Source organism: Ascaphus truei, chromosome 4 (assembly GCF_040206685.1).
Source record: "Ascaphus truei isolate aAscTru1 chromosome 4, aAscTru1.hap1, whole genome shotgun sequence".
In the NCBI taxonomy this organism is placed as follows: Eukaryota; Metazoa; Chordata; class Amphibia; order Anura; family Ascaphidae; genus Ascaphus; species Ascaphus truei.
Genome location: NC_134486.1, coordinates 323,695,281 through 323,707,663, shown reverse-complemented (window position 1 = coordinate 323,707,663; position 12,383 = coordinate 323,695,281). Strand labels below are relative to the sequence as shown.

Sequence of the window (12,383 nt, the reverse complement as noted above, 5' to 3'; positions counted from 1 at the left end):
AGTGTGTCATATTGAGGGGAGGGGGAGAGTGTCATATTGAGGGGAGGGGGAGAGTGTCATATTGAGGGGAGGGGGAGAGTGTGTCATATTGAGGGGAGGGGGAGAGTGTGTCATATTGAGGGGAGGGGGAGAGTGTGTCATATTGAGGGGAGGGGGAGAGTGTCATATTGAGGGGAGGGGGAGATTGTGTCATATTGAGGGGAGGGGGAGAGTGTGTCATATTGAGGGGAGGGGGAGAGTGTGTCATATTGAGGGGACGGGAGAGTGTCATATTGAGGGGAGGGGGAGAGTGTCATATTGAGGGGAGGTGGAGAGTGTCATATTGAGGAGAGGGGGAGAGTGTGTCATATTGAGGGGAGGGGGAGAGTGTCATTGAGGGGTGGGGGAGAGTGTGTCATTGAGGGGAGGGGGAGAGTGTGTCATTGAGGGGAGGGGGAGAGTGTGTCATTGAGGGGAGGGGGAGAGTGTCATATTGAGGGGAGGGGGAAAGAGTGTCATATTGAGGGGAGGGGGAGAGCATGTCATATTGAGGGGAGAGGGAAAGCGTGTCATTTAGGGGAGGGGGAGAGTGTCATATTGAGGGGAGGGAGAGAGTGTCATATTGAGGGGAGAGAGAGAGAGAGTGTGTCATATTGAGGGGAGGGGGAGAGAGAGAGTGTCATATTGAGGGGAGGGAGAGAGAGTCATATTGAGGGGAGGGGGAGAGAGTCATTGTGAGGAGGGGGAGAGTGATTTAGGGGAGGGGGAGAGTGTTATATTGAGGGAAGAGAGACATGGGGGGGATGCTGACTTGTGGGGGGGGATGCTGACATGGGATGCTGACTTGGGGGGGGGGAGGCTGCTGACATGGAATGGGCTGGGGGGACGTGGAGGGGTTATTGTGTGTTTGATGTGGAGAGGGGTATTGTGTGGGTGAGGGGGAGAGATGGGGGTATGAGAGATAGATGGGGAGTATCGTAAAGGTTGATAGTGAGGGGTTCTGGGGGAGATATGAGGATGATGATGATGAGAGGTGCTGGAGGAGAGATGATGATGATGATGATGATTTAACCCGTGCGGCCCAATTTTTTTTTCCTTGGAGCAGTTCGGCCCTTCTCACTTTACGAGTTGGGCAGGCCTGCTTTACATATTAAAAAAGGGGGGATATAATATTGCTGCTCTAACGTCACATTGCTAGACGTTTTAAAACTTACAGTATATGGAGAAAAGAGATTGATTTATATTTTTTGACACAGAAAAATAACTTTACATTGTGTTTTTTTCATAATAGAGGTCATCAGTTGTGTGACAACGCGTTTGACAGTCTAGATAATAGCTACACAAATAACTTAAGGGTAAGTAAAAAAAGTGACAAGAAACCTCCACTGTACAGCATACAGCAATGATAAAGAACAGATATGAGCATATCAACATGGCTGAGACAGGTCCACAAATCTGCCTTACTCCATAATCGCACACCATATCATGCTTCCATTGCAGCAAAGGATTCTGGGTAATGACATGCTAATAAGTACTCATGGTGTGTCAGTTTGTGCTTCTTATCAACTTAAAATAATAATAATAATTAAAATATATATATATATATATTTTTAAATTATTATTGTAAGTGGATAAGAAGCACAAACTGACACACGGTGACAGACTGTGAGTACTTATTAGCATGTCATATATATATATATATACACCCTAATAACCTCAGACAAAAGATTGCTATGTTTTTTGTGGCAAACCAAACTCATTTTAGAACTTGTACTTTTCTGTAAAATTATCCTCTTATGAGAAGAAAAACAGATAGTATTTAACAAAATCATTTGTCATATTGGATGTACAGATGCAATGGCCGTTATTGAAACAAATCACGGCGCCGTTTACGTGTGCGCTGCTGTACTCCACGCGGCATTAACGTCGCCAATCGCCCCAGGCACACATGTTTATCGCAGTTGCTTTGTTTGAATTTCATGTATAGTGTGCAATTAAGTGCAATGAAATGAATGAATGGTAATGTGTACAGTACTCTGCCACTGTGCCAATTTCAGGTGTTTAAAAGCCAGAACACTAAAATGCCATTTTCTGCACTCGCCTGCACTCGCGTTTTAAGGCGGTACGTTTGGAAGAAATCCTGCGCCATAACATGGGTATTCCGAGGTATACACCGCGTGATTTGTTAAAATAATGGCTGCTGCATCTGTAGCATTGGGGCTTTTGTTGTCTTTTGTTGTACACTATACATGAGGTCCCAATCCCAGTAGCGCTCCTTTCGACACAAATATATACAGTGTAGTGGGTTTGGGTTTTGATCTTACTGGATGTGTGTGTATTTTTAAATGTCAATTAGTAACCATTGCTGGGATGTCTGTGACCTCTCCTCCTTGGATTGAAGTCACCCATCCCACGTTTAATGAGCAGGTCCTGGTATACACTTGTGAATGACCAGTCTACTGAGACATTTCTTCCTCCAGGAAAGAGGTGAAGAGAACATTTCCAGGTAGTGTACAGAAAAGGGTTTACCTTGACATGGCTCCAAGCTTATGATGCTTTGGTCAAAGGATTTAACTACATTACCCTTACTTATGATAAGAAAAGCAGATAATATTTAACTAAATAGTTTGTCATATTGGATGTAGCATTGGGGCTTTTTTGTCTTTTGTTGTATACAATGTAAAAATACACCACTCCATAATTGTAGGTCATTGCTACAATTGCATAATCAATGTCAGTAATTGTATACCATAGTAAAGCATTACCAAGCAGTGCCTCACTAGCCTCTTTGGTATGTAAGGAGGGCTTAGTTAGGCTAGTGGTAGATAAATAATAAATGGTTTGTACCCCTTAGTAGCTAGCTAGATATTGGATGCCCATGGCTATCTTACCACTTGGGCTACTATGGGATTAATATATCCAAAAGTGCAAAAAATGTATGAACTTGTACAGTATGTACTATTGTAGGTATTCCCTTTGTTATGCCTATCGCCACGTTTAGGGACGACTTAAATAACATAACGTTATTTCTCAGAGTTAATTTTAACAGAGTTTAGTGATAATACTACGCTCATGATAATTTATCATTAGCATATCATTTGCATATTATTTTAATTAATGGACGTTATAATGAACGCTTTGCCTTTTTTAGGAGTAAAACTGGGTTAACGTTACGTTATTGAGTTTAGTGAATACAGAATTACTATTAACGTAACGTTAACATTGTGGTAAATAGCCTAACTGCGCTTGGTAAATCTGGGCCTACACAGTATACTGTATAATGTACTGTCCAATTAACTTTCAGTGCAGTGTGAGAATTGCTAAAGTACCACTAGGTGGCACCTGTAACCACAATAGGAAGTACATAGTTTACCTTGCACTGGTATTAAAGCAGCAGTTTACGCCGTGTTCCCTTTATTTTATTTTTACATAGGTGGGAAGCAGGAGGTCCCCAGAGTTGAGCCTCGTTAATTTTAGCTTCGTGACCCCCATGGGTCCCAGGATATTTATCGTGAAAGGGGCTGCCTGTACTTTCTTATATTTAAATCCCACGCCTCATGTGGGCCAATAGGAAGCCGTGACAGATGATGTTGTGACTTCTTAATAGCCAGAGAACTGCGGGAGATTTAAACCGCCATTCAGTCTCCCCTAGTGGGGACGGTACTGGCAGCATCTTTCAAGGCATGTATCTCGGTAACCAAGGGGTTGAACCAAGTGGTACCCGGAGCTGAACATAGCGCGCTTGAGCCCTGGGACACCTGGGGACTGCTCTGCAGGGCTGTCTGGGAGTTTTGCGGGGCCTCTTACCGGCAGTGGGGTTTTGGTGGGGCCTATTACCTTCTCCAGAGTGGCATCTCCTCCTGCTACATTGTGTTATCATGAAGACACGGCATCAGGAGATGGCACGTTGTCATGTTGATGTGAGGTTGCGGTGTCGTGTGATGCCACATTGTCATGGCGACGCGGCATCACATGATTGCAGGAGGAGATACCGGTTCCAGAGAGAAGGTAAGAGACACTTACAGAGGCAATCAGTGTAACTGTTGTGGGGAAGAGCGCAGGGCTTCTGGAAGCACAGGGCTCGGTGCAGTGGCATTGCCATCAAGCTGACCTTAGTGCTCTGAGCCACCTGGGAACTACTGCTTTAAGAATGCCCATAGGGAATCGTCATGGCTTAAGCCAGCTATTTAGTTTGTTGCACATCATTCAGAATGTACAGAGTGATTGGAATGTACAAAAGAATCCATGAAGCACAACGAATATTAATAATATATTCCCATTCTTAAGCTTACATCAGATCTTTAGTTAACCGATTTTAGGGCTAGATTCACTAAGCTCAGTTAAATCAGGGTAAATAACATGACGTTACATAAAACTGTAATGGACACTATTTTCAGTGAGTTAACACCTAAGCTAATCATGTGAAAAAATAACAGGCATAATTAAGCTCATTACCATAGAGTTATTGTGGCGTTACTTCAGGATAACGCTGAATCCTCTTCAAAGAACGTGACAGAAGTGAAAGAGAGGGGAGATGGGGCAGGGAGGGAGAAGAAGATAAAGGGGTAAAGAAACAGAGGGAGGGAGGGAAAAAGAAAGGGAATAAGATAGGAAGAGAGAGAGGGAATGAGGGTGATGGGAGGGAGAAGAGAGGGAAAGGGATAAAGACGGCTAATCTTAACAGTGGTTGCAGAGAACCACACACACTGGATGACTATAACTGCTTTAATTATAAGTTATGAAGATATATCTCTACTATAACTATTTCTGTGCATGTATCCTAGTTTGGATGAGTCCATACAATGCATCTTTAACTAGAGAACATTAGGTTTTATTTGTATCATTCAGTGCATACAGATAACTCTACAAGCAAACAAGCAGACATATGTATGGGATGGTGCTGCAGTTTAGGGTAGGGTATCGGGTAAGATTTTAGGCTGAGGGGTTTTGAGGGTGAGGGGTTTTGAGGGTGAGGGGTTTTGAGGGTGAGGGGTTTTGAGGGTGAGGGCTTTTTGAGGGTGAGGGTTTTTTAGGACGAGGGTTTTTTAGGGTAAGGGGATTGGGGTAAGGTTTTTTAGGGTAAGGGGACTGGGGTAAGGTTTTTTAGGGTAAGGGGACTGGGGTAAGGTTTTTTAGGGTAAGGGGTCTGGGGTAAGGTTTTTTAGGGTAAGGAGACCAGGGTAAGGTTTTTAGGATAAGGGTTTTCTAGGGTGAGGGGACTGGGGCAAGGGTTTTAGGATAAATGTTTTTTAGGGTAAGGGGACCGGGGTAAGGTTTTTAGCGCAATAGGTTTTTAGGCTAAGGGCTTTGGTTCGGGGCTTACCTCGTTGGAAAAGCGGGCGGTGATGAGATGTCCCTGCGGCAAGGTGAGTGACAGCTAAATGCCGGCGGCGAATTGGTCACGGCAAAACAGCCGCGACCAAACGTGTTTGGCAAAAATACGAGATGACAAGAGAAGAAGCAGTATGCAGGGAATAGAAATGACTTGTGGATTTGATTCCATTTGGTATGTGTTTGTGAAGGTCAATGGTCCACTTTTGATTGGCTTTGCATAGTTAGGGATCATTCATTAAGTGGTGGTATCGGTTACCGTGTGGTAACAGCTAATGTTGCTGAGTGAATGATCCTCTTAATATAGTCTAAATTTAAAGCAGAGCTATGAAGGGAAAATAAAGGATCTTCACCAGAGAAAACTGGAGAAAAGAGGAAATATTTCCATGTTCCACAGATACAAAAAAATTAAACTCTGCCATTCTAACAACTGATACAACTTTCATTCTTTTTTGCCATTTTGTAACTGTTTTGCTAGAGCTTATCCTATTTTATTTGTCAAATTGTTGCAAAACACGTTTTGTATATAGAAATATCGCCTATTTGCCTTAGTATTGACAATATGGTTTAGACCAGTGATTCCCAACATGGGTTTTGCAAACCCAAAGGTGTTCGTGGGCTGTCTCCAGGGGGTTCTCCCCCCAAAAATATGAAATGGTGGATGCCAAACAATATAGTGAGATCCTGAGCCTGTGTGGGCACAGACTTGCTAAGCAAGACCCCAAATTGGACCGTAGCATGGGTGGTATAACTGTCAATTATAATAGGAGCTTATAAATTCATTTCTCACAATGCATCACATCCATAGCGGCAAGGCACTGTGAGATGTGACTTTGGAAGCTTGGGCAGTCATCGATAGCTATACCACCCATGCTGTCAGGACGCACTAAGGTGTAGTTTGTGACCTTGTTAAGCGCGCCTTCCACACAAGCTCAGGATCTGTCAAACAGTTTTGTTAGCAATAGCCTGATGAGTACTGAAAGCAATAAGATTAGTTATGGGTTTTTGGAACAAATATTTTCTAGCCAGGGGTTGAACATTGTAAAAAAAAAATTGGGAACCACTGGTTTAGACAATAATTACTGAGATTTGGGAGTCATGACATTTTAAAACTTGTGATAATTCTACTAGAGAAATGAAAATCAAACCAAGCTACAGTACATCCAAGCCAACCCCTTGCACTGCTTAATTAGGCATAGACCAAGATATTGGGATCAAAAAAAAAAAAAAAAATCACTCAAAAAATGTGTCCATGACCTCCGAGACTAACAAGACTGGTATCTATAAGGCTGCGTCCATAGAACGTGGAGCAGCGCTGAGCCGCACGGACGCTGATGCTCACCTGATCAAGCATGAGCTTTTTCATGCACATGCAGGCGAGCCAGCGTCCGCGATCGGGAGGTGGGGGGAGGCGGGGCAGTGACGTCGCTCGGCCAATCGCCCGCAACGCACCGACATCAACGTCATGGCGCCAACGTCACGGCGCCGTGACGTTGACGCTGCTTCTCGCTGATTGGACGTTTTCAGCCGACAGCGCTCTGAAAAACAGCTTTGGCTGTCGGCTGAAAATTCCAGTGCCTCAGCACGCCTGCGGATGCTCGCGTGAGCCCCCTCTAAAGACATCCTCATTGAGGATGCCGGGGCTCAGCGCAGAGCGTCCCCGCGGCTCAGCCCTGCTAGTCCTTCTATGGACGCAGCCTAAGGCTGAGTCCCGTGCCGCTGATCGCGCTGACCACGTGGTGCTTGACGAGGTAAATGCTTGCTATTTAAATTTGGATGTCCCCGCTCACGCTCACCCACACTTGCCGCTTGCGTAAACAAAACAAAAAACTGTCTTTGAACCGCGCTCAGAGAGATCATGGCAAAATATCGCCGACACCCGACGCTCATGCTTGGAGAGTTGGTGATGTCACTGCTCTCCAAGCATGAGCGCGATCAGCGGCACAGGGGACTCAGCCTTAGGCAACAAAACACACTTCACAATGAAAAAATATATAAAATATGAAACTGGAACCAACTTAAAACTTCAAAAGCCACAATTCTATGTCCAAAACAACAAGCCTCAGAATATCAGGCCATATATTACACAGTTTAAAATATACACGGTCATTTAGAGACACGAGGGAGAGAAAAGAGAGAGTGAGAAATAAGGAAGGAAGGAGAAGAGAGGGGAAGGAGAGAGAGACATTAGGGGGAAAGAAGGAGAAAGGGTTAAGGAAAAGAGAAAAATATGCTGGGAAAGGATACATCAGATTGTTATAAAGAGGATGACATACCTGTACATGGGAAATACATGGGGGGTTAAATAAAGAGAATGGCATGTGGGAGAAAAGCGACGAGGGAGAAAAAAATGACATGAGGGGGAAATAAGGTAAATACATGAGGGGACAACAGAAAAAGAATGAGATCAACAGTGTAAGAAGAGAGAGACATGTTGGGTGGTGGAGGGGGAGAAACATTCTGGTGGGCGAGCAGAGAGAAAGACATTTTGTGGGGAAGGAGAGATTCTGTGGGGGAGGAGGGAAAGGAGAGAAACATGTTGGGGGTAGAGGGAGAGGAGAGAGAGACATTCTGGGGGGGGAGAAGAGAAAGACATGTAGGGAGGAGGGGAGAGAGGGAGACATTTGGGGAAGAGAAGAGAGACATACTGGTGGGCGAGACATGCTGGGGGGAGAGGAGAAAGAGACATGCTGGGGGGGAGAGGAGAGAGAGAGACATGCTTGGGGGAAAGGATAGACAGAAAAGCTGGGAGGATAGAGAGACAAGCTGGGGGAGAGAGAGAGACATGCTGGGGGGAGAGTGACATGCTGGGGGGAAAGGAGAAAGAGACATGCTGGGGGGAGAGGAGAAAGACATGCTGTGGGGAAAGGAGAGAGACAAGCTGGGAGGAGAGACATCCTGGGGGCGAGAAGAGAGAGAAAATGCTGGGGGGGGGGGGGGGGGAGGAGAGAAAGACATGCTGGGGGAGAAAGGAGAGAGAGAGAGAGAGACAAGCTGGAGGGAGAGTTGAGAGATACATGCTGGGGGAGCGGTAGGAGAAAGAAATAAAAACTTGATGATTGAAGAGAATTACATGATGGAAAAAATAAGAGCACCAAGGGGGGAAGAGAAAGACATTAGGGGAAAGAAATAGATAAGGGTGAAATAGACATCGAGAAACAGATTAGTGGAAGGGAAGAATAAGAAGGAAGAAAGAAAAGAATTAATGACATGCTGGGTGGGAGCGACATGCTGTGGGGACAGAGAGACATGCTTGAGGGAGGAGAGAAAGACATGCTTTGGAGAGGGTGAAAGAAGAGAAATACATGAGAGGAAGGGAGAACAGAGACACAGAAGGGGAAAAGATGGAGTGACCAAGGGTGTGATAGAGAAATACACTAGGACGGAAAGGGGAGAGAAAGACATGCTGGGGGAGGGGGGAACAAAGAGACTTGATGGGACAAAGTAGACCGAATGTGATTGTGATAACATGATTCTTTATTCAGGGCCATCAACATTCTGTTGGTGACCCTGGCTCCACCCCTGTGCTATGCACAACTTAAATTGAATGTGCCCTTTAACCTTTTCAGCGCAGGAGGTGTCAAAGCACCAGTGGGCCACGGCTCTTCCCGCAAGTCGCTGAGGCGTGATCACATGATTATGATGTCACTGCTGTGACGTGAATGGAAGAGGGAGGTCCTGTGGAGCGGTGACCATGATCTCTCTTAGAAAACGAGCAAATATAGGCATGACGTTCACAAGGGCCTGGTGACATTCAGTGAACGTCATAATGGCACTCAAGCATGTGACAGCGTCGGGTGACAAAGTCATTTGCCCAAAATCATACGACACAAACTTGTGTATTAAAGACTAACAGCCTCTCCACTATGCTAAAGTGTCTTTTAAAAAAAGATATATATACTGTATATATAAAATAACTTTACTGTATTACATTTTCTATATAAACAGGTGACATTTAAACCTTAATTTCAGTGATATAAATTTGGAATCAGCACAGTGAGGTATGTAGGTAAGAAACAAATATATAGTTTCATTTATTATAAGAAGAGTATCAGTTGACACAGGGGGTGAAACATGGAGGAGGACAACGCAAGTGCAGACAAAGATAGAAAAGAAGAGTCTAAAGCTGAATCAGTTTACTGTACCTGTAGCTCTCCTTCCATAACACTGAGCAACTTGACAAGATCCTCTTTGGTTGGCTCATGTGGTTTCTTGTTTTTTCTGTCACTACAAGCAGTAGATCTTATATGCCTTTTAACTGTCCCAGAAACCAGAACCTCACTCTCCTTATTTCGATTAGCCTTATTCTTGGTTTTGGCATCTCCATGAGTATTTTCATCTTCTGATGCACTCACATTGTTGCAGTTGGAGAGACGCCCAATGGGTGAGCTTTCTCCACTTTGGTTTCGAGATCTCATCCCCACCTAAAGAAAATAACATATTCCAGAGATCACTAATTATAGATATACATAATTTGTTGTAAAACCGAACCATTTCTTTGTTAACAGAGATTAGTTTTCAATATTTTAAACAAGATTCAATTTCATGGCTATTACTTTACATACATAAACAGCTTTGTCCATTGTATGTTGTAATTGAGAACTACTGTAATCACAAATTTCCAGAGAGGTGTACAGTATGCCATAGACGCAAGTAATGAAGAACAATCCATTGTTATGGCAAAAAGGCATTGAATATGCCTATGTTTCCCCACATGCTTCTGAAAGTGCCTACAATATAAATATATACTGGCATTATAAACTGGAGCCAAGAGAAAATCTCCTCATCATTAGCGGTATAACAGAAAAACAAACCTTATCCTATGTTTACTGTCAGAGAAGTCATTTGCTTGGTTTATCTGCATCATCACCAGAGAATAAACTGGCTGGAAACCAAGTTGCTATTTCAGCTTACTGACATGGTGAGATGATCTACATATAAATACATTCATTAGAAAAGTGCAAAAGCATTTCCATTTTAGGACGAGATGCGTTCTCTTTGTTTATCCGTGTATGCATATCCGTATGAGGCTCACTGTTCTACAGCTTTATTAGCAGTACTTATATGACATCGACTAGCCAGAACATCATAGGGATCTGCAAATCACAGAGCTTTGTGTTGTAAGCAAACCATGAAGTTTCCTTTGGAATTACTTGATATATGTATGAAAATAATAGGATTGGTTACATATGCCTATAATATATATTATCTCTAACTGTGCATGCAATGTCTTTATATAATGTATAACCCTGTTCCTTTAATGTAACTATTTATTTGCCATCATAACTTTATGCCCAGGACATACTTGATAATGAGAGGTAACTCTCAATGTGTTACTTCCTGACAAAACATTTGATAAATAAATAAATAAATAAATTGTTTCTTTAGTAGGATGGGAAGGGAAATCAGGTGATGTCTTGAATAAATGGAATAAGACTATTATCTAAAACTACAGAACTTATTTATAAAAACAAACCTAACAAACAAACAAACATATACTTTTCATGTTTTGCTGCTTTCATATATTTCAAGTCAATATGTAGAGAGGGGTTATATATTCAAAAGAAAGACTTGTTAAAACTACGAGGAATATAAATGACTGTGTACATACATAATGTTGCTGTTAATTTCATGCAACTACTCTTAAAATACTGCTTCGTTTACTTACACTATCTTACTCTTTGTGCTTGGCCAAAATGTTAAATGTTCTACAAAGAAACCGTTGTTGTTTTTTCCTCTCCCTAATATTGGGTTTCCTAAAAGATTTTGAGAAGCGCAAATCAAAGTGAAAACATAAGATGCCCTGTAGTAACATTTTATGCGTAAAGAAAGTGTTAATTCTGAGAGAACACGCAGAAAGGACCCTGCGCTGGCAGAACAATAAAATTAAGTCATAGTTGGAGAATCTTTAACTACTATTTCTGCTCCTAAAGGAATAATTCAAATACTTGCAGTTTCAGATTAAGGATCGGCCTAAAATCCTTTTTCAAGCCAAGAATCCATATATTCTTGGCAAGTTTTATTTCCTATTTAGGACTCCGTAACCCTCAGGAGAAGTTACAGTCTGTGTATTGTTTCCTTTGAGTTAACCCAATTGGTGCAATAGAGTTCCATAAAGCCTTGATGCAGGACTTCTTTAAACCTAATGAGTTAAACATGAATGTTGGGCATATTCAGAAACAAACATTTATCTGCTAGATGTGACGAATGCTTGGCATGGTTTTGTTTTCTCAGACTTACACAAGGTTCCATGAGAAAGGCCTTTACGTCAGAGACAATCTAGAAGAAGTGTTTCCATGACATTTATATCCCTGCATATTTCCGATGAGAACCATGCTATTTTATTCAAGATAGAAATACATTAACATGAGTTGGCAAACAACAGGTGCACAATTGCCTATAAATCCCAAAAGTGGTTGGTCATGTATTATTAGACTGCAAAAGGAACCTTTTACCACTACTTGGCAGGAATTATGTTTCAAAAATAGGGATTTTAGCCCCATACTAACATATCTGTATGTTAAACTTTTCTGTAAAAAAAAAAAATATTTGCACGTTTTTTCTACTGGGGACTACATTCAAAGATATTGGGGCTGCCTATTTAGCCACTATCTTGAATTTAGGGCCCGATTGGCTAAATGAGGCTAAACTTTAACATGCCTTCACTCCCGTTTTGTAAAGCTTAGTAACCTGTAGTGAACTTGGACCTAGAAGAGCAAAAAAAATTTCTGCCTCTTTTATATTCATTCAGTATGGTTTGACGCTGCTGTCCTGTAGAGATATGTGATCCTGACGAAATTCACTTCACTGCAGTTTCTGCCCAAAATTTGATTGAACTTTTGTCAAAATAGCAGCCCCACGACTTTAATAAAAAAATGGTTTTTTTTTACAAGTTTGATTTGATTTCAGAAGTGAAAGTAATAAAAAAAAATGCAATGCCTATTGACTTTTCCGCATTCATCACATTTGCCACACACTTTTGTTCTTCCAATTCGAAACAGATGATATTCAGCAAGTTCAACTAAGTGCATGAAAAGTCTGCACATCTCTACTTCCCTCTGCTACAGAAGTAA

General features: G+C 42.4%; 1 protein-coding gene across 5 annotated transcripts in view; it reads right to left on the bottom strand.

The window, feature by feature from the left end:
- The window catches only part of FILIP1 (filamin A interacting protein 1), a 163,445-nt gene that overhangs the window by 74,343 nt on the left and 76,719 nt on the right, over positions 1-12,383 (bottom strand). For 4 of the 5 annotated variants that reach the window (XM_075597994.1, XM_075597998.1, XM_075597996.1 and 1 more), the window contains exon 2: positions 9,456-9,734. In XM_075597994.1, the coding sequence (XP_075454109.1) occupies positions 9,456-9,728 (273 nt within the window). In that variant the 5' untranslated portion in view covers positions 9,729-9,734. Of the gene's footprint in view, positions 1-5,302; positions 5,327-9,455; positions 9,735-12,383 lie in introns of those variants that run through there. The other variant, XM_075597999.1, reaches the window with a different exon arrangement.